Source organism: Lipophrys pholis, assembly GCF_963383615.2.
Source record: "Lipophrys pholis genome assembly, chromosome: 23".
Taxonomy (NCBI): domain Eukaryota; kingdom Metazoa; phylum Chordata; class Actinopteri; order Blenniiformes; family Blenniidae; genus Lipophrys; species Lipophrys pholis.
The window spans coordinates 7,520,991-7,546,390 of record NC_137645.1 but is presented as its reverse complement, the minus strand read 5'-3'; the positions used below and the strand labels follow the sequence as shown (position 1 = coordinate 7,546,390).

Sequence of the window (25,400 nt, the reverse complement as noted above, 5' to 3'; positions counted from 1 at the left end):
AACACCACCTCTGTCCGCCTCCGTCTCTGTGGAAGTGGGAAAATTTACGACATCATCACTATAAACTACCGCAGCGGGTCGGCCGCGGCTCGTTCTCCGCACATATCGGCGGGAAAAAAGAAATCCCGCTTTTTTTTTCCCCCCAAGCGGCTGCTGAATATGTTATTGCTTTACACGGGGAGGAGAAGAAAAGCACGTCAACACGCTGCCGAAATAGTCGCTCATGACTCGAGGACGCCGTCGTGCGCCGCTCCTCCGAGACGAAACACAAATGGGCCGCCGATTGGTGATCAAGTTCAATTGTGGATCACAATGGGAAATTAACCCGCCACAGTCAAATCGGCCAATCAGCACAGCGGGTGGGCCGCCGTGGAGAAAACACAATCGCAATTTGACGCCCGAACCCGAGTTGCGCCGCCGCTCGTGACAAAAACGCGGTGATTCGAGAGGCGTTTTCTCAGCCGACATACAGGAAATCACTGGAGTCATCAAGGGGCACATTTTTTGGAAAATTTTTTGTGGTCGAGTCAATGGCAGGAACTAATGTCTCGTTTTATTTGGTTCTAATAGGGTTTAAATAAAGTCTCCCAACCCGACCCTTCAAAATAAAGTTAACTTAGTGGCTAACTTCTGGGTCTACGTGACGTTTACAAGTGAAAGTCAAAACTTTTGGAGGATTTCTGGGGTCTCGTTACACGATAACGGTGCCCAAGGTGGAGCTTTTTGAAAAAGCTCCAACTCTGTTTCCGTGGAAATGGGTGGGAAAACAGAAATTTTTCAAAATAAACTGACTCCGTCTCCATGGAAATGGTAAATATGCAACTTTTCGAAGATGCACCAACTCTGTCTTTATGTACATGCAAGTTTTTGAAAACGACTTGACTCCTTCTCCATGGAAACGTACGAAATGTACCGAATCTGCCTCCGTTGAAACGGGTGGGGGGAAAACAAGCAACTTTGTGAAACCGCTCCCTCTGAAGCCCTGTGTAAACAGGGGAAAGGAAATTTTTGAAAACGCACTGACTCCATTTGAATGGAAACACTAAAAATGCTACTTTATGAAAATGCACCGATTCCATCTTTGTGTAAACGGGGAAATGCAACTTTTGAAAATGCCTCGACACCATCGCAGCGGAAACAGTAAAAACACAACTTTTCAAAAACGCACGTCTCTGCGGAAACGGGTTAAAACAGAAATTTTTGAAAATGCTCCCACACAAGGGGAAAACACAACTTTTTGAAATTGCACAACAACAATTTACTAACTGCAACTTTTTGAAACGGGTGGGGAAAAAAAGCAACTTTGTGAAACCGCTCCCACTGAAGCCCTGCGTAAACACGGGAAAAGCAAATTTTTGAAAACGCACCGATTCCATCTTTGTGTAAACGGGGAAATGCAACTTTTGAAAATGCCTCGACACCATCGCAGCGGAAACAGTAAAAACACAACTTTTCAAAAACGCACGTCTCTGCGGAAACGGGTTAAAACAGAAATTTTTGAAAATGCTAACCACACAAGGGGAAAACACAACTTTTTGAAATTGCACAACAACAATCTACTAACTGCAACTTTTTCGCATTTCGGAGCGTTTCTATGTAAACACACGTCGCTTTTAAAACATTGCTGTGTAAACACGAAACTTTTCAAAAACCAAAACATAAAAACGACGTCTTCTCACCCGGAACGTCGTGTAAACGGGTACAAACAGTAACATTCTCTCTCAAAACCGTCTCTCCAACCTGGCAACAACCGAACAATGTCCCTTCCCAGATGTTTTGGGGGGACAACCAGCTGTCGGGACTCCACACGGTTTGATTTCAGGGGGTTTAAATTCACCGTCGTACCAAACGGCGCAGCGGCAGGGCCTCCGGGAAGCCTCGTGGCCGATTTCTGACTTCATGGACACAATCAATGTCCAGTCTGATTCTGCAACAACAACAACAAGAAGAAGAAGAAGCCTTTAAAGTCGCCCGGGAGACGAGGTACAGGCGAAAACAAACCCTGTGGCAGCGTCGGTTCAGCGTTCAGAAAGAGGAAGACTCCGTTTGGAGGCTCGGCCGCATCCCCAGGCGCCGCAGCGCCCGGGCCTCTGCTGCCGATTGATAAAACGTGGAGTCTGTTGAGCTCATTGATGGAACCGGGCCTCCGAGCAATCTACTCAATCTCCATGTTGCTTGTGTTGTCCAACCGATCCCGGTTGCTGTCGATACGGTTTGTTCTCGCTCAGCGCCGGCGGCTCCTCGTAGAAACCCCAGAACGGTGATGGAATATTTCCTTACTTTGTGGATTTCGACAACATTTCCGAGGGGAGAAAACAGACATTTTGTCATGTTGTGGGGTCCAGCAAGCTGGCAATGCAGCTTTTTGAAAAAAAAAACGCTTTGCCTCGGTCTCCATAGAAACAAGAAAAAAACACAACTATTCAAAAAGGCATCCCACTCCATCTGCATGGAGACAGGGGAAGACGCAACTTTGTGAAAAACGATCCGACTCTGTCTAAATAGGCGAAAGTGCAAATTTTTGAAAACGCTCCAAATCCGTCTCCATGGACACGGGGGTGAAATGCAACTTTGTCAAAATGCTCCGACTGTGTCTTTGTGGAAACAGATAAAAAGGAACTTTTCAAAAACACACAGTCAAAACAAATTTTTCAACATGGTCTGACTCCATCAACGCAACTTTGTGAAAATGCTCCAATTCCGTCTCCGTGGAAACTGGGGAAACGAAGCTTTTTGAAAATGCTTCACATCCGTCGCCTGTTAAATGGGCAAAACGCAAAATTTGGAAAATGCTTCGACACCATCATGGAAATGGAGAAAACTTTTCGACACCTTGAGTCTGTCTCCACAGAAATCGAAAAAAAAACACAACTCTTCAATAACGCACAACACTGTCTTCATGAAAACTGGGGTGTGCGCAGCATTTCGAAAACACTCCCAACTCCCTTTCTGTGAAAACGCAACTTTTTGAAAACGCTTACACAACATCTTCTACCTATATTGGACTTTTTTTTTATTCCACTTTTGCGAGAAATCTCCCTGGAAAACCTTAAAAAATGGATGTCAGCAACTGAGACCAGCCAAGTTTCAAAACTCTCCACCGTTCCTTCAGCTGGAAACACAAAAAGTTTTTCTCTCGCTAAAGGCGAAGCTTCGGGTACGAGACGCTCGCGTGGCCCACGTTCACTGCAACCGGTGAGTAACTGTCGTATACGTAATCTAGGAAGACGATTACACACCACGTACCCAGCGGTCAAGGAGCAATACCATTCCAACGAGTCAATAAACTTTTATTTAGGTACCTGCCTCAATGTTTACTTGCTTGTTGCTGACTTAGCAGTTTGGTCTGCGGCAAGCACCGTACAAAGTGGTTAGCAGGCTGGAAATGTGGAAACAAGGCTGGCGGGAGTTGTAAAGGGGAATCTTAAGGATTCAAGCTGAAGGCAAAGCGACAAGCCGGAAGATGTTGAAACAGCTGCTTTAATCAGGGAGAACTGCAGTCAAGAGGCGCTTTTTGAAAGGTTCAGTCACTCTGAGTTCCTCTTTCTTCAAACTTAAACAAACGTTCCTCAAACAAATAAACCCACTGGGGTTGAGTTCCGTGGCTCACACACCAGCGATGCTACATGCTACACGCTAAAGGGTTTTGGGGCTCACACACCAGTGATGCTACATGCTACATGCTAAAGAGTTTTGGGGCTCACACACCAGTGATGCTACATGCTACATGCTAAAGAGTTTTGGGGCTCACACTCCAGTGATGCTACATGCCAAAGAGTTTCAGGGCTCACACACCAGCGATGCTACGTGCTACATGCTAAAGAGTTTCAGGGCTCAAACACCAGAGATGCTACACGCTAAAGAGTTTCAGTGCTCACACACCAGCGATGCCACATGCTAAAAAAGTTCATGACTCAAACGCCAATAATGCTACATGCTACGTGCTAAAGAGTTTCAGTGCTCACATACCAGAGATGCTCCATGCTAAAGAGTTTCGAGGCTCACACTCCAGCGGTGCTACATACTATGTGCGAAAGAGTTTCGGGGCTCAAGCACCAACGATGCTACATGCTACATGCTAAAGAGTTTCAGTGCTCACGCACTAGCGATGCTACATGCTAGAGTTTCAGTGCTCACACTCCAGCGATGCTACATGCTAGAGTTTCAGTGCTAACACACCAGAGATGCTACATGCTAAAGAGTTTCAGGGCTCAAACACCAGTGATGCTACATGCTACACATGGTTAAAGTATGACAGATGACATTCATGGAAACAAAGAAAAATGCAACTTTTTTAAAATGATCCGACTGTCTCCGTGGAAAAACTTTATCAAAATTATCAGACTCCGTGTATACAGGGGAATACGCAGCTTTTCGATAATGATATGATTCCATCTAAATAACAAACTACAACATCTTCAGCATTCCTGCAATTTCAATGTAAATGCAAAACTTTTCTGAAATGAAAAATAAATACAAAAACGACACATTTTCTCTTAAAACACCGTCATGGAAACGGGTACAAAGTCTGACATTGGGAGTGGGCAGACCGTGTCTCCGCATCCCCTCCTAAAAAAGGAACCGACGTGACGGAAAGAAATGAAATAAATAAATGCTAATGGCAGAGAACTTTATGAGACCCTTTCAAGTTTCCAAGTATCGGAGAAGTTTTGAAGTCCTACGCCGGAGCTGATTAGTTTGAACAAGTCTCACTTTGCTTCAAGTACATTAGATATTTCAAGAGGACCCATAAAAAGTGGAAAATTAGACTTTGTCTGAGAGCGCGGGGGGTCCTCGGGGATCGGCTGTAGCCGTCACTTTAAAGCGCCTCCCTCGGAGGGTCTTCTCCTCCGTCGGCGAGGCGGCCCGTCCCCGGGAAAAGTGCCGCGTCGCCGCAATAATAGGCCGCGCCTCATTGAGCGGGCTTATTGGATCTTCCTCAGAAGTGAGGTAAGCGCTGTGCTAAATTGAATGAAATTCATAGTTTTTTTTCGGGGTCTGGGGGACCGCCGCGCTATTACACTGGGAGGATTACACAGGCGGAGACAATATGGCAGCCGCTCAACCGAGTGGAATCACATTTCGGGCGCTTCCACGGTCTCGTGTGACGCAACCGCAGATAAGGATGGAGGAGGAACCTCAATGGACGCATCGTTTTTGTTCCAGAGAAGCACGACGTCCGCCGACACGGCGACAACGGAAGCACTGAAAAACGATGTAGTGAGCATGCCAGGCCACAAGTGGGAGCTGTTGGTTGTTTTGATAGAGACGTTGTAAACGCAGATAATGGGAGGACACAGACACTCCAGTGGACAGACGACCCAGGTTGGATTGTTATTACGGTGACTGTCAAAATAAAAAGTCCCAGGAGAACATGGACTGGGTGTGATGACACTCTGGACCGTGTTGTGTGCCGTCACAGCTTTTCAGAAAAGTTGCATTTCTTCCGTTTACACAGAGACGGGAGTAGGAACATTTTCAAAAAGTTGCATTTCCCTCCCGTTTCCAAAATTTCTTTCCAAAACTTTCAATGGAGACATAGTTGAAACTTAAAAAAACCCTGCGCTTTCCTCTGTTTCCACTGAGACAGAGAGACTTTTTGAAAAGCCGCAACTTTTCGAAAACGGTCCAGCTCGTGGCCATGGAAATGGGAGGGGAAACTAAACTTTATGAAAATGCTCCGCATAAACAGGGCAACTGCAAATTTTCGAAAGCAGCCCAACTTGTCTTGGTGGATTTGGTGGAAAACTGAACAGCGCCCACTGGTGGCAAGACATGAAAACGACATCATTTTCAGCATACGTCATTTCCGTGTAAATGTAAACTTGAAATTTGCAAAACAAAATGGCAAACCAGGGGTAGTCAAAAGTACTCACAAGTACAGATACCTCTACCTTACAGAAAGGAAGTACAACTGCAGTACTTGCCCCAACACAAGTACCGGTGAAACCCCGGGGACCAATCAGCCGGAGAAATGGTTTGAATTCAAGTGGAAATCCAGACGAGTCCCGGCAACACCCAGCGTGAGACTTTTTTTTGATCCGCTGGGACGACGGCCCGTTGCCGTTGGCGACAGGATTCCGTCTGCGTTTCCGGGTTTCTCACAGCAATCGGGGGTCCGGTAAAGACTTTGGAGGAGAGACACGGGCAGAGACGGACACGGAGGGTCGCGTCCCTAATAGAGAGACAGCCTGTCTCCATAATTGACTGGATTCGCCTGACGAGTCCAGACGTCTTCAATAATTTATCGACTTTTAATAATGATGAGACGAGCGGCGACCCCCCGACCCGGCGACGCTTCCTTGAGGGCTCGCTTGCACACCATGGCGATCGGGGGGGACGGGGGGGGGACGGGACGAAGCCGCTCACCGTTGACGACCACGGCGATGTCCACGAAGTCGATCTCGCCGCGCGCCTCCACGCTGGCCTCACAGCGGTACACGCCCTCGTCGGCCTTGGTCACCTGGTGGATCTGCAGGTTGTTGTTGGGCAACAGCTGGAGCCTGCCTTCACAGCACGGCGGAGAAAAGAGAGAGAGAGAGAGAGAGAGAGAGAGAGAGAGAGAGAGAGAGAGAGAGAGAGGGGGAGAGAGAGAGAGGGGGAGAGATAAGACGGGAAAACAGCGGAGGGAAAATTGCCAGACTGTCAATCTTCACTTCCGCATATTTTACCTGATAAAAGTCCACACAGATAAACAGTCGCGCAAATTACAGTTGTGGGTTCCGCCGGCCCGTCTCGGCGAGGCCTTCGATATTTATAACGTCGTAATCAGAGAGCAATGATTAAAATAAATAAATAAATAAATAAATAAATAAATAAATAAATAAATAAATAAATAAATAAATAACAGCCCCAATTAGAAATGTGACAGAGGCAAAGCGCCACAACAGTCGGCCGCCCTGGACGACTGTTCAAAAGATGCACGGCGCTCCTCTGTCCTCCTGATGGGGTTCCCCATTCATCGAATTTGATATCCTTGTCTTATTGTGAAAACACACAAAAGCAAATTTCCTAGAGAAGTGAATAGTTGGCATATTAGCAATGCTGTTTCAATGAGAGAGAGAGAGAGAGAGAGAGAGAGAGAGAGAGAGAGAGAGAGAGAGAGAGAGAGAGCACAAGGGGGACTCAGGAGCGTTCCCCCCCCCTCTCAGTAATCAAGTGTTTCTGGCACGTTTACATTCGGAATTAAAAAAATAAAAAAATAAAACATTGTAATCCATTTGAGACCGTCGCTTTACTCGCAACTTTCATTCTTACAAATTCACGTAGCGATCAAAACGGGGCTTGAAAAGAGCCAGTGGCGCTTCACCCCCCCCCCCCCCCCCCCCTGGTATTTTCAGAACAAAAGCAACAGTTAATCTGGAGGAAGGGGGGGACAGGGTCGTCACTGGGTGGGATTTTCAACAATCCTCTTTGCTCTATAAAAAAAAAAACCTTCTGCTAAATTATTTTTTATCGCGGGCTGATGGCAACAATCAACCCCACCCATTCCACCCCCACCTCGGTGATTAATGCTCCTTCGCCAGCGGACTATATGAAGCACATAAAAGAAACGTGTAATATCTAAGTAAAGTACTGCGACTGGAGACGGTCTGCAGCTCACACAGGGAAGCCACTAAACGGCTCAAAAGAGGAGTAGAAACGCGGGATGGCGAGTGACGCCGACCTGACATTGTTTACCCCGGAGCGCAGTATTTTTACCTGCTGCGAGGAGATAACGTAGGTTATCGGGGAGCGCAACTTTACGACATGCGACTCAGTCGAACTTTGTTAAAGACTTCAGGAGGTTAATGGAATATTTTCAGTTTCAGCAGATGGAACTTGGGAGATAAATGCGAGTGGAGATGCACCGATACCACTTTTTTAAAGGACGAGTACAAGAAGGATTACCTTTAACTACTTACCGATATTGATTGCCGATACAAGCACTAACCCTGAGCGACTTACCGATACTGAGTACCGATACAAGCACTAACCCTGAGCGACTTACCGATACTGAGTACCGATACAAGCACTAACCCTGAGCGACTTACCGATACTGAGTACCGATACAAGCACTAACCCTGAGCGACTTACCGATACCAAGTACTAACATTTAAATACTTGCCGATACTGAGTACCGATACGAGTACCAACCTATTATTATTGGCGATACCGAGTACCAATACCAGTATTAACCTTTAGCTACTTGGTGATACCGTGTACCAGTACAAGTACTAACATTTAGCTGCTTGTTGATACTGAGCACAATATCATTAGTAATCTTGAGCTACTTGCCGATATTAAGCATTAATACGAGTACTAACCTAGAGCTACTTGCCGATATTAAGTACCTATATGAGTACTAACATTTAGATACTTGCCAATACTGAGCACTGATTGAAATGCTAACCTTTACCGGCATTGTTATCGGTGCATCCCTACTCCACAGTACTCCATAGTGTTCTAGAAAGTATTCAATAAACTAAATGGTTTGAAAGAAAATTCGATGCAGCGAGGAGCCTAAAACTACAAAACATTTTTTAATAAGTCCCGCCTAATTACATTTTTAATCGCCAGTCAGCGTGGACGTTCTAATTATTAGATCGGTTCTGTTGATAGCGGCGCTTATAAGGAGACTTACTGTGGCGCTCCTCGGTGATCTCCTTGTCCTGGTAGTACCACACCACTGTGGGTACCGGCGAGCTGATGACGTCGCACACCACCTCCGCCGTCTCGCCGTGGCGGAACTCCTGCGGCGACTGGACATCCCGGAACGTCAGCCTCTCTGCAAGATCAAACACGGCGGAGATGTTTTATGGGGAATTTCAAGATTGTTATTACGGTGACTGTCAAAATAAAAGCACCAAGTCCCAGGAGAATATGGACGGGGGAGTCATGACGACGGAGGAAACGTTGTCGTTGTTGTCCCTCTACTGAGCATGTGCAGAATTACTACTTACTACGGCCGTGGTGCACATGTGCAGTTTTGAAAAGTCTGGTTTTCCACGTTTACGTGGAGACGGGGCATTTCCAAAAAGTTGCGTACACCCACATTTCCATGAATGCAAGTTGGACCGTTTTTTGTAAAGTTACGGTGTTCCCCGTTTACGCGGAGATAGAGCGTTTTCAAAAAGTTGCGTTTTCTCCATTTCCATGGAAATAGAGTCTGAACATAGTTATTGTCCCTCTACTGAGCATGTGCAGAACAACTGTCCCGCAGGACTTCAGAAAAGGTGCGTTAACTACCATAGCCACAGAGACGGAGTCTGCGTTTTCAAAAAGTGGCGGTTTTCCCCTGTTCCCATGGAGACGAGTTGGACCGCTTTCGGGAAGTTCCAACTTGGGAGCCGTTTTCCAAAAGTTCTCCCAGTTTATGCGGAGAGGGAGCGAAATCAAAAAGTTGCAAAACAACTAATTACCACGTCGCGTTTCTGCCGTCTACGGAAAACGTTTTCAGAAATACTCGTTTTCGCCTCCTTGGCAGCCGTTTCCAAAAAGTTGCGTTTTCAGTGGCTCCGAGTACCGGAGGCATGTAAACATCCAAGTCGCTGCCTTGTAAATGAATCGTCGGCGTACGTTACGTGATCCGGCGCACACTCGGCGTTCCGTGTCTTTTCCCCCCAAGGTCACCCTGTCGTTGTGAGACGGGGAAATTGAACCCCCGACTTTGGAATCGGAAGACGACCCGATCTACCGCCTGAGCCGCGGCGGCGGCAATGTGCCAGCGGCGGTATGAGAAACAACCTTGGGGACGCGCGGGGAGCTCAGGAAAATCAAATAAAAACAAAAGCCAAATCCCTCTTTGGCTGTTTTCGGGGACACAGATAAGGCGTCTCTGCTTAAAGCAGCACAGGAGACAGAAAGTTGATGGTTTACGAGCTGCCAGTGAAGAAATAAAGATAAATAAAAAAATACAAATAAATCAATGAGCAACTGTACACAAAAACAGTTTTCATCCCGTCCGAGTTGATTTAAGGTTTAACCCTTCATGGTCCCGGAGCGAATCGCTGAGTCATGCGTTTCAACACTGTGTGGTCGGATGCGTCCTTCACGACCCCGGGAAGTGGTCCGGTTCCTGGTCACGCTTTTCTTTTCAGGCCCGCCCCCTCACGCTCGGATCAACTGAAACGCGCGGTAACGCCAGGTGTAGCTAGATTACCGTTTGATCCAAATCTTAAGAGGACGTGACGTAGTGCGCGTTGCATTTTGGCTAGTAAACAAACAAAGCTAACGGCGCAAGTCGTCATATCTCGCGGGCGGACTTGAAGAAGTCGAAAGGAAGAAGACTCAGATTGAGATCTGGTCTGAAGACTAAATATCGCGGCCGTTTGTGGCTACCCGTTAGCCACGAGCTAACTAGCCTAGCCACCACGGGCTAACACGGCGAGACTTCCTCTTTGGCTTCAAACCAATCAATGAGCCGTGTTTCCCCTCTACTTCCTCTCTGGCCAGTGTTTGTTTTTGGGTGACAGCGCCCCCAAGCCAGCAGCCGGTGTAACTGCGTGACGCTTTCCAGGCGCTTTGATCTCGAAGGTGAACGTGAACGCCGCCGAAGATTCTCGGCTCCCGCTCCCTCCCGAGTGAATCGAGTCCCAGACGATCCCAACGTGAACGACCGCTGAAATGGCCTTTTTTTACATTATTGGTTCGGTCTAGTAATTGTTACCTCACAATATTGGAAAAAAAATCTGAAAAAATATACAGTCGTTATTATTTACTTGTTTGTACTGAACTTAAAATTTGAAATTTTTCTGACAAAGACTGGGAAAATTATTATTATTATTATTATTATTATTATTATTATTATTATTATTTTAAGTTGTGCCTTCTGCAAACATAGTTTCATTCACTTATGCGCCTGTGGTGTACTTGTATATACACTGATAATAAATACTGTCAGATATTTCTTTTTGAGAAAAACTCAAGTCAGCTTACGACGTTCTCGACGATCCAAGAGTGCAAGACGACGCAGGAGTTCTAGAATGTGCAGGAAGCGGTTCCAGAATTTGACCGATATCCAAAATGTGACAAGTTTGCTTTCTAGAAACTCCCAGAATCCCCGGAACCGCCCTGTAGCGTGTGAACCCTTGTCAGAGAGCGATTAGACGACCGTCCTATTAAGGGTTAAACCCTCCTGACTGACGCGTAGAGTTTTCCAGTTCCCTTTTAAATGACATTCCTGGTTCCTCGTCGTCCCCCTCCCCCTCCCCCTCCCCGGTTTGCGTCACGCTCGTCGATGTGTGTCAAGGCTGCCGCCGCCGCCGCCACCTGTACTGCGAAGGCGTGCATAAATCAGCGGACAGCTCCCATATCAGTCCCCCTCCGTTAGCGGGAGCTTCGGCATTAGCATTTGGCCGCGTGATTTATGCCAGGCTGCTCCACCAAAATGAGCTCTCACTCCCCGACTGCGTCCCGCGTCCCCGCGAACGTGTCTGGCATCGCAGCATCTCCATTAACTCCGAGGAGGCCCCCCTTTTTTTTTTTTTGCATGTTCTTGTCATTCACGCCGCCGCTCCCTTATCGTTTCCCCGCATTTCCGTTTGTTTTATTCCCGCGATCGGCTCTCGCTCTGCGGGTTGAAGGCTGTCGCTGTCACTTCCTCCCTCGGTTTATATCCGTTTCTGCTCTCTCTTGTAGTCGCGGCGCTCGACGGGGAAACATCGTCTCCGGAGCAACACCCCGCTGCACAACTTGACACCGGAACGCAGGAGGTACTCCGGAGTTTCTCTTCCCCAGAGATGAGCGTTGACAAGCTAGCGCCAAACGAACCCGCCGTTTATTCCCGGCTAATTTAGCAGGTTTGTTGAAAAAGGCCCCGCGCGGTATTAGTACTCCGTCTGTTAATAAACAGAGAGGAAATGAAAGGCGCCGGCCTCGATATTGCTCTCTATTATGAATATGAAATCTCCCACCTGGTGCCAAATGACCAAACTGTCAACGCAACGCAATCGGCGGCGTTTCACGTTAGCACGCTAAGCAGAGACAATAACGCGACGGCTCATTGTCAATTTCAACATACTGGCATTTAGAAATTAGCACTGATTTGAAGGCCAGGATTTCGAATGTTTCAAGTGAAATCGTTTTTGTATTTTTCTTTCAAAAAAGTTTCACGTTTACACGGCGATGCTTTGAAAACAATGTTAGCTATAGCATGCCAGGCCACCGGTTGGTGCTGTTGGCTGTTTTTGGAATGAAACCGCACATGGGCACACGGAACACGACGCAACAACACGCTGTAAACGTTAACAATGGGAGTACGACGCTTCGGAGCATTTTCGTAAAGTTGTGTTTTCCCCTGTTGACATATAAATGGAATGGGGACATTTTCAAAAAGTTGCAATTTCCCTGTTTCTATAGAGATTCAAGGTTTTCACAAAGTTGTATTAACTCCGTTTCCGTGGAGATGGAAGTCGGTGTGTTTTTGAAAAGTTTCATTTCCCCCATTTCCGAACTCCTACACAAAGTTGCAATCTGTCCTGTTTTCACGGACATAGAGTTTTCTAAAAGTTTTCACCCATTTTAATGGAGACAGAGTTTTTGAAACGTTGCGAGACGTTGTTGGGGTGTTTTCATAAAGTAAAAATTTTTTCAGATGACATGGAAACGGAGTTAAAACATTTTCAAAAAGTTGAGATTTTCCCCCGTTTTCATAAAGAAGGAGTCGAGAGCGTTTTGCCAAAGTTGTAATTCCTCCCTTTACCCAATAATCACATTTTTCAGCGGAGACCAAGTGAAAGTGTTTTTAAAAAGTTGCGTTTTCTTCGTTTCCAGTGTTTTCAAAATATCCCACCTTGGGAGACGTTTTTCAAAACGCTCCGAAAACCACTGTTGTGTAAACAGACGGAAGTTTTGCGTTTTCACTCGAAAACATCACCGCAGGACGGCAAATCACAATATCACACTTTTTTTTTTTTTTTAAAAAGTACTCCCGGCTCTCGATCATCCGCATGCTGCTCATGCAATTCAGGAGCGTGCGGCGCCCGGTCGCCATGGAAACAGTGGCGCCGGCTTGTGTGGCGAACGAGGCGAGGGCTGAGCGGCGGCAGGTGTAATAGAGGCTGTGATGTCTCCCCTAACGGGGGTGGGTGTGTGTGTGTGTGTGTGTGTGTGTGTGTGTGTGTGTGTGTGTGTGTGTGTGTGTGTGTGTGTGTGTGTGTGTGCTGAACTTAAACTCCCGCACGCTGACGTTTCCTCCAATTGAACTCAGTGTCGAGTCTTGATCAAAGCCCCCCAGAGTTTTTCCGATGTCATATTTTACGGCGTTTTTTTTTCTCGCATTATAAAGTTAATCCTTTTTTTTGTCACCTGAGTAGTCTTTTTTTACTTTAATCGGGTTTTTAAAAGTAGCAAACTTTGGAATTTAAAGACAGAAGAATAAAAAATAAATAAATAAAATCGGCTGTATGTCCGCGCACACTTCTCAGACCGCGTTTATGAAGACGGCGATTAACTTTTGGACATTTTATAACCCAACCCGGAGCGCTAAACACTAAACACTTCAAAGATCTGCTGAGTCGGAGAATTATTTATCGTATCGGTCCTATCGGCTGGAAGGAAACAAAAAGAAATTAACAAACGGCACCGGTCAGAATTAACACCGCCCTCGATGGCGCGGAATATATTCACACCGTTTAACATAATGTCCAAAGTTATTCAAAAACTTTTATTGAAGTAGGGTTATGTAATACAGTATAATGAATGGAATTAACACTGACAGCTGATTCTATTAACGGGTACTCCTTTTATGATGGAGGGCAAAACGAGAGGAACGTTGATATTATTGAAAAAAGAAGAGTTTTTTCTTTAGAGATGCACCGATACCTGTATCAGGTATCAAGTCCGATACTGTCAGGTATCGGCAAGTAGCTAAAGGTCAGTACTCATATCTGTACGTGGCATCAGAAATTAACTAAAAGTTGTACTTGTATCTGTACTCGGTATTGGCAGGTAACTAAACGTTAGCACTAATATCGGTAGTCAGTATCGGCAGGGAGCTAAAGGGTAGTACTCATATCAATTGTCAGTATCAGGAAGTAGCTGAAGGTTAGTTCTAATGTCAGTACTCGATATCGGCAAGTAGCTAAAGGTTAGTACTTATAATCGATACTCAGCTTTGCAGGTAGCTGAAGGGTAGTGCTTGCGTTAGTACTCGGTATCGGCAGGTAGCAAAATGTAAGTACTCGTATCGGTACTCGGTATCGGCAAGTCACTAAAGGTAAGTATTTGTTTCGGTACTCGGTATCGGCAAGCAGCCAAAGGTAAGTACTCGGTATCAGCAAGTACCTAAAGGTTTCGTACTTATACTTGTTCTTTAAGAAGTGGTATCGGTGCATCCCTTGGTTCTCTCGTTATAGGAACATTTTTAGAATAAATCCAGTTGGTCGAGTCGTAAAAGAGGTCATTTAAAGCGTTTTTTTAAAAGCAACTAATTTTCTACTAATTGACGAGTCGTGTATTTTGATTACTGGTAATCCAAGAAAAAAACATGGTCTATTAAGTATTCAGATGATGTACGTTCATGGTTTCCATGTGTGTTTTACTCTGAGACATTAATGTTTATATATATATATCTTGGCACTTTCTGCTTAACACAAGAGCACTTCCTGTATGATGTCTACTTAGTGCCACAAACACATAGAGTGGCTTAACGCCATGTTCTGTTATTACATATCCAATTCTGTCTCTTAAATAAAGGCAATTTTCCAGCTTCACTGCGTCGATTTGAACCTTTGGGAGTCTGACCGTGTCAAAATGTGAAGGTCCAGTAGTTCTTTATACCATCAAATATCAGTGTGATGTTCACAGGAAGTAATTGTACTGTAAAATTGAATCAAGCTCACAGCGCTCAAGGACACTTTATATAAAAAAAAAGAGGGCCAAATGGCGGTTAATTTATGGGACAGCCTCGCTAAGTACCCGCCACCCGCAGTCTCCCGAGTTTTTTCTGTTGTATTTTTATTTTTTTAAACTCCAGGAAATTGTGGCGGGTCAGCGAGGTGGGTTGGCCTCAGCGCCACATCCCTCATTACGCCTGGCAGGATCCCGGTCCCATGGCAGTACGAGCTGTCATTATACTTTAATCGCGAGAACGAGAGCGCCACACACACACACACACACACACACACACACACACACACACACACACACACACACACACACACACACACACACACACACACACACACACACACACACACACACACACACACACACACACACACACACACACACACACACACACACACACACACACACACACACACACGGAGAGTCCGAGCCCCACGCGTCGAGCTCACGCCTGGAACAGCTTGTGGCGGCGGCGAGGGGGAAGAATACGAATCAGCCGGAGATACGTGTGATCAAACGCTAATGCGCTAGGTTTATTCTCTTCATGTCTTCTGCCTCTGAATCTCCTCGGGAGGGAAACACGGGGAGAAAAAAATAAAAACAGTGTGTGTGTGTGTGTGTGTGTGTGTGTGTGTGTGTGTGTGTGTGTGTGTGTGTGTGTGTGTGTGCGTGTGCGCGCCCTTTCTCCGGCGGGCTTACGGTAGATTTCCAGCACGACCGAGGCCTCCTCGGTGTGGCCGCTGGCGTCGGCGGCCTCGCAGCGGTAGATGCCGGCGTCCTGGACGATGGCGTTGTAGATGATGAGCCGGGACCGCGACGTCTCCGTGTGGAGCGCCATCCGCTTGGACGGCACGATGCGCTCGCCCTGGGGGTTGAACCACTCCAGCCTCACCGGCTCACCGATCGCTGGCGGGTGGAAAAGGGGGAAAGAAAGGAAAATAAAACACATGAGCGACGGCGTTACTTTCACTCCTTTGTTTGCGTTCGTTTCCGAGGAGCGAGCCGATCACTCCCACTCACACCTGGGGTTGCTTCACACCGACGTTCCGGAACGTTCAAACGAACCCACAAGATAAATCTGCAACCTTAAGCAAATACATGAAAGTTTTACCGAGTTGATTGGAAGAGGAGTACCCCTCCCCCCCTCCCCTCCCCCGATACGAGTGAGCGATGTTGAATAAATTGCAGATTTTTCCTCTGCAGCCACACGGGGAAATCTAATTAACACTCACAACTCCATTAATATTCCTGATTAGAATAACAGTGGAGGAGATGGCGGTAGATAATCCGCCGTGGCGACCCCGAATACTGCAACGAGTCAGAGATTTAACTTGATGGATGGAGAGATGGAGGAAGAAGGTTTTTTTTTTTTTTTAAAAGTACCTTGGACAAGTTTCGATGGAAGAGCACTGCCACAGTGAAGTAGACTTTAAAATGTACCCTTGACAAGTTTTTAACAGTGGAATACCGTCAGAGGCAAGTCGGGTTTTAAGGTACCTTTTGACAAGTTTCCACTGTCGCGGCTTTTTAAACGTACCCTCGGACATGTTTCAACAGATAAAGCAACACGGCTTCGACACGTTTTCCGGCCTAAGAATTCCGTTTCCGTAACGCACCTTTGACACGTCCTGACGGAAGAACAGCGTTCCGGGGAAACAGGTTTCCATAACGCACCTTTGACAAGTTTCAGCGGTAGAACACCGAGAGAGGGCGAGCGGGGTTTTCGACAACATGCCGCTGACATGTTTTGATGGGAAAACGCCGTCGCGGGCAAATCGGTTTTCAAACACGCTCTTGACAAGTTTCCACCGAGGAATACCATCATACCAAATAGGTTTGTAAATATACCTTTTACAAGTTTCGAACACCGTCGGGGGCTCGCGAGATTATTACAACACAGCTTTGACGTGTTTTGACAGAAGAGTACGTCACGGGAAAGTAGCGTTTTAGATATATATATATATATATACTGTATATATATAGTTGGACTGAAGAACACTGTTCCAGGGAAGTAACGACATCATTGCCGGAGAGTCGGTTTTTAAAAGTACCTTTCACATGTGTTAATGGAGGTACATTGCGAAAGGTAAGTAGGTTCTTTAAGTACACTTTTGTCCTGTATCGAGAGGCACGTAGGTTTTTGTATATATTAGAGCGCCGACACAGAATGTTCCAGGGCCTGCAACGCTGAAAATGGTTTTTTTTGGGTTTCTCTCGACGTCTTTCTTTTCCAAAAACGAGTCCGTTTGACTTGCAACACAAGTTAAAATAATCTGCATTGGAAGCGTCTTCTGTTCCGGTCCCAGCAGATTTTACATGTCAGTACTCCCGACGACGCCGTTTGGTCTGCTGAGCCCGGGGAAATCTTCCGGCGCTGCTGCTCAAACTAGTGCCGGGGAACAGACGGCCTGACATCGCGCGATTATGTCCTAATCTTTGGATTTACATAGTTAATAAGTCTGTAAAGGAATAGGGACATATGTAGGCTGTAAATCCCTCGCTCGTTCCCGCCATTTCGTCTGCTTGTTTGTGTACCGACACGGCGGCAGACACACAGATTGTACGCCGTATCGCAGGCGAGCCCAGGCCCTGATTGAAACGGGCTGCGGAGCAAACTGCAGGAGACGGCGGGAGCACCCGGCGTGTTAACGACATCGTTTTCACCGTTTCTGCCGCGCAAACGTTTTCAGAACGTTGCCGTGGAAACACAAACATGACCTCAATCCCACGGAATCAAAAACGGGCCGGTCTTTGGCAAGCAGCGATACGTTACCCCAAGAAACCACAAGATCCTCACATGCATGGACGTTGTTTGGGTACTCAATTTGTGAATCAAGAAAACGATACAACACAAACAGTGTTTTACTATGTAGGAACAAACAAACAAAATCTAGAAGCCCATAGCACCCACAGATGCTGCCTTTGCATGGGAGGACGACAACAAAAACAGCTGACAGCACATCCAAACACCTTTAGCCACAAACACAGCCACTGAACACATGGCTAATGGCATACTTCCGGGTTAAAAAACACCACTTCCGGTTTTAAAACGTCCACTTCCGGTTTCAACACTGCCATTTCCGGTTTGCGCAATAATTCCGGTGGGTTGTGAGTACTTTACATATAAACAAAATCACCCCCCCCCACACACACAAAAATTTAAATCATGGTAAGAACCCAACAGTACCGTTACAAGCTGCATTTGATCGGGGTAACAAATGTGTCAGTAGAATTAATTCTGTCCCAAGAGTTGTCGACCCAAACCAGGAGTCTCGAAAGTTAAGAGATCTGTCAAAAGGGAAAAAATAAAAAAATAGAAAATAGCCGTAAACATGCAAAAAAATGTAAATAATAAAAGTCCCAAAGAGAACGAGAAAATCAGAGGCAATTAGTTCAGACCATAATCTTTCCTACTGTCGCCATTAGCCAGATGCCCTTGAGCACAATCCTCTTTCGCCTGCAGGTGCTCAGCGGCCGAACACAGACGGCTGTAATAATTCCACTCAATCACCACTTTCTGGGAAAACATTCACAACCGGGCCTCTTTGGTTTGAGGGCCAACGGAGACGGGAGTGAGGTCTCTACAGCGTGACCGCCGGCGCCTCCTTAGACCCGTTAGCGCCGCGTGATCCAGCGTGTTGACGGCGGCGACGGTGAAACATCGCCGGAGTTGATGACGTTTGCTTCTTCACACGATCGGAGGAGACAGGAGTGCCTCGCTTTCCACTCTCGGCTTTCCGCCGCCGCGTGAACAGTCGCTCTGTCAAAACCCCCTCGCGGGAAATCTGCATAAGCTAGCTCTCGTCTCTTGCGGACTCTTGGCGGGAGACGTCGCATCGGTGACTTGGCTCCTCCGGAGGCGGAGTGGTGGGACAGTGACGGCCGGCGAAGGAGCGCCGCTGTGGCCTGGATTGGAGGACGCAACGGGCACGAGGCAGAATCGACAGTCTGTCTCCACCTCTGAAGCACCACCTTCCTGGTTCTGCAGGAAGTCGGAGGTTCCGTTTACATGTACAAGTGGAGTTTTAGAAAAAAAACGCCACATTTAGGAGGAGGTCCGCTTGGAAGGACAGGACATAAGTCGTGGTTTCTTTTCCAGGATTCTGATTGGCTCGCCCGACTTCATGCTTCTCGTCACACTGCCCCCTACAGGTTCGGCATGCACATAGCAGCTCTGAAGCAGGTCCGTGTAAACTAGGATTTTAAATTAGGATGTGGAAATTGTTGTTTTATCGCGGCCTGAGTCTGGTTCAGCGGAAAGTCTCCACCTCTGGCGGTAATGATTAACAACGTTGGTCAAAGACGTTTGTCTACGTTTTGTTATGTTATTTTTGTGACTTAAATAACCCAGAAAACATCAAAAATGTTGTTAGCGTTAATGCTTCTCTACGTTTTCTTCGAGTACCGGGCGCTTGGTAGTCGGACGCTATCGGTTCGTCCGAGCTTGGGGGGGCGGGGCTTAGCTAAAGGCCCCGCCTCCAGCATGGGTCCCACGTCACGCTCGCGGAGAGGCTTCCTTTGCTCCACATTCTTTAATTGCGGTTCTCAGGTTGGAGGTAAGCGACCGACTGCGGCGAGGCTTTTGATTGCTCATATTCGCTGAGACGTTTATTCCTTTTCTCTTGCCGACGCGGACGCCCCGCCGATTTCATATAATGAGCATTACTTGAAGAGGTTTTCAAGGAAGTGCAATCTCGATAATGTGCAGCGGTGACTTTAGCCGTATATTTACTGCATGCTGGTTGATCCACTTACTGAAGAAGGTAATAAAGACTTAGGAGCTCAGAAACGGATATACTCCTTCGTTTGATTCAAACGCAGCAGAGCGCCGCTGTACGATTCTGACCTCTGGAACGCAGAGCGGCGAGATGATGGAGTGCGACGCAGCGGGGACCGGCGCAGAGCCACACAGCTGTGGCCTCATTGAAATGAATGAAGTGGCGGCGCATTTTTTTTGCAACGCGGCCGCTAATTGGTATCAACGCGACCTTATGCTTCTGCAGCCGATCGTCACGCGGCGCCAGATTAAACGACACTGGGAGTTATCCAACGCAACAGAAGGCGAAGCGCTGACAGCAACCGGCTGGCGGTCCCGCCGGGACAATCGGTGGAACCGATTTGCTCGCGACTGTGGCGGACGCAACAATTCACACGCTTCGGGATCGGCGGGAGTCCGTCGAAAATGGAGAAGAACCGACTCGTCCGCGCTCAAGTTGCTGTTAAACTAAGCCTCAAACGGAGCACTCTCACCAGGTTGCCCGCAATTAGTCAACTTTTTTGGCCAATTTTTCTCGAATGGCTATAATCGGTCGATTGAATCAGCGAGCTGATTAATTGATTGATCCCCAGAACCGACCACGATATCTTTGCCACCGAGCCTAAATAATCTGGTCTACTTGGACTGAAGAAGCTCATTGAACCTCCTGTTCTACAACTTCTGTTGCATTTCTGTCGATGAGGCTACAAGGAAACGGGGTGAAGTCGACGGCCCAACCTGGCAACACTGGACAGAGACAATGGAAGAGATTGATACGATGAAAAAAAACAAACAAAAAAAACTGACATCGATTGAAGCTGCAAGAAACAAACGGCTGAAACCGACATTTTTCAGCACCTTGGACAGCGACAGAGAATTGAATGGACCAGTTTTTAAGCAACCAAAAAAAATAACAATAAAATAAACTGTGACAGAGTTAAGCGCGGAAGAATTAAACTCGGTGAAGGCTAACAGGAATTGAAATGTATATTTTCAAAATAATTTTAATCTCTCTCTCTCTCTCTCTCTCTCTCTCTCTCTCTCTCTAAGCACCTTGTGACTCCAGTCTGTGAAAGGCGCTATAGAAATAAATGTATTTATTCATTTATCGCTGTTTTTCTTATATACATGTAACATTGAGGGAAAAACAATGAATATTAAAGCGATAAAAAAAGAAAAAAAAGGGTATCGTGAACCTTTACCTGTTCATCAATCCCCATTCAGTCTCATGTGCCTCAGCATTCGTCACGCCGCGATCATCCACACCGACGTCAACAAAATTGTCATTTAAACCAACAGTGATGCAACAGTCGGCAAACCCGGACAAAGCTGATGTGGCTTTTAAGACGAGGGCGAGAAATAAAAAAAATGAAAAAAAGATCCTTTCATGTTCTAATTCCAACCAAAGCTAAAATAATTAAAGTCAGCCTTTTCTGCGCCGCGCCGCCGCGGTAATTACTAACATCCTCCATTGTGTCCATTCATCAAAGAGATGTCCTAGAAATTTCCCACAAAAGACCCCCGCCTCTTTTCTCGCCGCGACCTCGTGTACGTCCGCTCGTTCTCCCACAGACCCCCCCCCCCCCCCCCCCCGTTGGAATAAAACATCTTTTCAAAAAAATAAAAAATAAAACGTGACGCCAGGGCGAGAGGCGGCGAGCGAAATGCAAATCCGGCAGGAATGTGTGAATGCGCGTCGCTCGGAGCACCTATAGGCCGCGGCGCCGTACAAAGACCGCCGTCCGTCCGTCGCTCGGAAATGAAACGGTAGAAATGCAAAGCACCTGTAAGTGCTCACCGTCCGCCGCACGATGGACGTCTTTCAGACTTCCAGCGACTGTTTGAAGGTCGTTTTTGACCTCAGTTTTGCATAAATTAGCAATAGTATATATTAGAGATGTCCCGATCCGATCGGTAGATATCGGATCGGGGCCGATATTAGTGATTTGTCAGTGATCAGGGATCGGCAAATCCAGCCGATCACCCCGCCGATCTAAAAAAAAAAAAAAAAAAACGCAGTCCGCAACGTCACTTAATAACCACAACAATCAGAGACTAGAAGCTCCGGTGGAGCTGCAGAAGCTAGAAGCAGGCAGCGCGGGGCCATAGACCTATGAAACTAGAGTTATATAGAGTGGTTTATGTGTTTATGTGCAGAAGTCTACTTCTACATTTCTATGTGGTCTGTCTTCTTCTGCGTTTTTGTTGTGTTTGGTGAGTCACAGCGCCCCCTAAAGGCCTGGCAAATGTGTACTACATGCCCTGAAGCCTCGTGTTGAGGTGTGGACGGTTGTTTGGGAGAAGGCCAGGGAGATAAAAGATTGTTTTTTCGTCGTTAAACAAAGCTTCTGCCAATAGTGCTTTTAGCTTCAGACATCTTAGTTGCTCCAAAAATAGACTATTGCGTACATTTGCAATAGAGTATTGCATCCGAGTATCGGATCGGGAAAGTATCGGTATCGGCCGATACTCAATTCTGAAAAATGGTCTCGGTATCGGGGGGCAAAAAAGTGTGATCGGGACGTCCCTACTATATATTTTTAAAGATTAAATAAACCAAATGATTGATGGAATCGTTTACATGTGAGGAGTTCATCTTTAATTATTCTTAAGTTATATGGATTTTAACCATCGACAAATGACAACGAATAAATATAAGTAGTGTTTAGGTATTTTGTACTGTAGTTGGTGACAGAATTGTATTGGATGAAGGTGTCGTCCGAGGTCAAAGTATTGTGGCGCTAAATCCTTGACAGGTTTATGTTTTGGGGGTTAAAAAGAAGAAAGAAAGAAAGAAGAATCCCAATCTTCCTTCTGCGGAGCGTCTCAGCCGGCTCAGGTCTGGTTTGAGTGACAGTGGCCTGGAAAACACGAAGCAACCATCCTGCCAGGGCTCGATTCCCGGGAGGATAAAGTCACGGCGCGTCAGAGTGAGCGACGTCAAATTTGAAGCAAGAAAAAAAACAAAAAAAAAAAGCCGTTTTGTCCACATTGGCCACGCCCACTTCAACATCGACCTCCTAAATCAGACGCCGCCTTTCCTCGCAGCTCTAGATCGGATCCCTCCGCTCCGGTGGCGTACGGACAGGCGAATCATCCCGCGTTGAAAGAACAGAACGCTCCGTTCTCACAACTTTACTTTCTCCACAGATCAACTCGAGGCCTGATTGCGCCTCGCCGCCTCCTGATCCTTCCTCTGTGGTACCACCACGCCGCCTCCTGATCCTTCCTCTGTGGTACCACCATGCCGCCTCCTGATCCTTCCTCTGTGGTACCACCATGCCGCCTCCTGATCCTTCCTCTGTGGTACCACCACGCCGCCGGCGCTTGGCAGCTGAAAGGTTTTTTTTAGATTTTTCCTTCCCCTCCTCCGGTTGGCAGACACTCGAGTGACCGTGGATTAAGACTCAGGCACCAGTAACAAACATGGCCGCTTATCTGCGTCCATCCACACTTCAGCCATACCATCCCCCCCTCTCGGCGGACATTTAGCGCCATGTCGAGATGGGTTGGCAGGGGAGGAGAGGGGGGGTCGGCGGGAGGTGAGCCGATCCTGGCAGAATGCGCCGGACACCCCGCCGAGCCACTGGCGCCGGGGTCCGGGGAGCTTTGTGTGCTTATAGGCCGTTTAGAGAGGACCGGGAAGGACTGGACCCCCCCCCCCCCCCCCCCCCCCCACGGTGAAGATCCAGTCACCATGGGGTCAAAGAGTCACTGTGTGTGTGTGTGTGTGTGTGTGTGTGTGTGTGTGTGTGTGTGTGTGTGTGTGGTCCGTACGTACCGGTGCAGATGAAGAACTTGGACTCTCCGACACTCAGCTCCACTTTGTTCAGGGATATGGACACCTGCAGGGCGGCTGTAATTCACAAGGGGAGAAGAAGAAACAGAGACGAAGGGAACGGTTACTGTCGAGAGAAAAAAAACAAAACACGGAGAGACGGAATCACACAACACTACGGCGGGAACGCGTCTTTTCGTCCATCTCATCTATATAGAAATACTTCGAAAAGCCACGATGTTCCGGATGTAAAACATCACGTGGCGGTTCGCGGCGGGATTTCTTTCGGGCTACATTTACGTGAAAACGCCATGGGGAATATGGACATGACCCTCTGGAGGCAGCCATGTTTGTTACTGTCACGTCTACTGGGCACGTGCGGGAAAAAACAATTTACCAGTCAAACTCCAGAGGGCGCAAGAAACGTCTCCACAGCTCGACTGGAAGAATTTTATATTCCCTAATATCGGAATCGACCCCTCAAAAAAAATCCAGTTGGACCCTAATCCGAAGAGACGCGAGACACAGTGAGGGGTCTGCCGCGCCGCACGTCATCCGCCGTGACCGCGGGCTGCCTGTAGATGGCGGCAGAGGGGTGTTGCGAAAAGTTACAATGATGAGGAAGCGATCGCTCTGGAAAATGTCGAGGCTGACACACACACACACACACACACACACACACACACACACACACACACACACACACACACACACACACACGCATACACACACACACCAAATGCAGTTCAAAGCGGAACCATCTGTTACGCAGAACAATCGTTCCTATTGTGTTTTGGTTTTTCCCAACAACCCCCGCTGATTAAACAAAAAAAACCCACTTTTTTTAGTTCCTGAGATTTACGAAAGCTGCTTCTCATTGATTCAATATCTGCAGCTGTTCGGGTGGTGGTGGTGGTGGTGGTGGAGGATTGTCAAAAAGCGAATCCACAGGCCGGGACTTGGATCATGTGTATTTAACCCCCCCCCCCGCGCCCTCCCCCACGCCGCCTCGCTCCGCGACTTCAGGCGGATTCCAATCAGCACTCAGAGTAGCTTAGCGGCTTTCAATTATCAATTGATCGCGCGCCTCTGGATGCGATCGGTCACGTGACGAGTCGCCCACACAAACACAGAAGCCCGAAAGAGAAATGAGGCGTTGTCGGTGTGAAACGCGCAATTAAGACCAAAAACAAAAAGGTGGTTGTTGTTTTCTTAAAGCTGAAATGTTCCACACAACGGTGATTACATATTGACGTTATCATAAACACGCTGACTCGGGATGGAAGAATTTGTTTATCCAACACCGTCCAGCCCGGGGGGGGACGGGAGGGGGGGGGGGGGACGGGGGACTCGGAGAGACATGCTAATTATATCCATTTTAGAGCGTGGAAGGTTTTCCAGCGGCGTATTCCAGCGCCCGGGTCAATATGTTATGCGGCTGCTCGCAATTATCAGCTCCAATTATTAGCTCCTTTGAGGAGCAGCGGAGACGGGCGGAATAAGACAACAAACCAAAATGCATCGATCGCCATTCGGAACGTGTCGGAGAGCGTCGATATTAGACCCGACGGCCCCGGCTTTCCGAACAACGCCGACGTGTGATAATTCCTGCACGAGGCGAGACTGAAGGAAGGATCCATCGCCTCTTATTCCTGTTGGATTTAAACGGCGGATCAGAGAATCCGGCGGCTCGCTGAAGAATCGGGGTGATTTGGTCACTGAGAGCTGCAGAGGAGCAACTTTTCTATCCTGTAAAAAAAAAAAAAAGGGATAAAGAAATCTTTTTTTAATTCGCAAAGGATCAGAAATACGGGACTTTTAGGGATCCTACGAACTGTAAATAACTTTTAATAACATTTAAAAAGTATCGCAGCCACATATCGAAAACAGATACTTTATAATCGTGTCCATCAATGATGGATGGATGGACGGGTGAAAGAATAGATGGATGGATGGGTGAAAGAATAGATGGATGGATGGATGGATGGATGGATGGATGGATGGACATACAATTGGAAGAATAGATTGATGGATGGG

General features: G+C 47.2%; 1 protein-coding gene across 2 annotated transcripts in view; it reads right to left on the bottom strand.

The window, feature by feature from the left end:
• The window catches only part of ncam2 (neural cell adhesion molecule 2), a 248,551-nt gene that overhangs the window by 51,378 nt on the left and 171,773 nt on the right, over positions 1-25,400 (bottom strand). For both annotated transcript variants that reach the window (XM_080493306.1, XM_080493307.1), the window contains exons 2-5: positions 23,367-23,441; positions 15,529-15,735; positions 8,624-8,767; positions 6,370-6,507 (exon numbers count right to left, since the gene is read on the bottom strand). In XM_080493306.1, the coding sequence (XP_080349432.1) occupies positions 6,370-6,507; positions 8,624-8,767; positions 15,529-15,735; positions 23,367-23,441 (564 nt within the window). The remainder of the gene's footprint in view (positions 1-6,369; positions 6,508-8,623; positions 8,768-15,528; positions 15,736-23,366; positions 23,442-25,400) is intronic.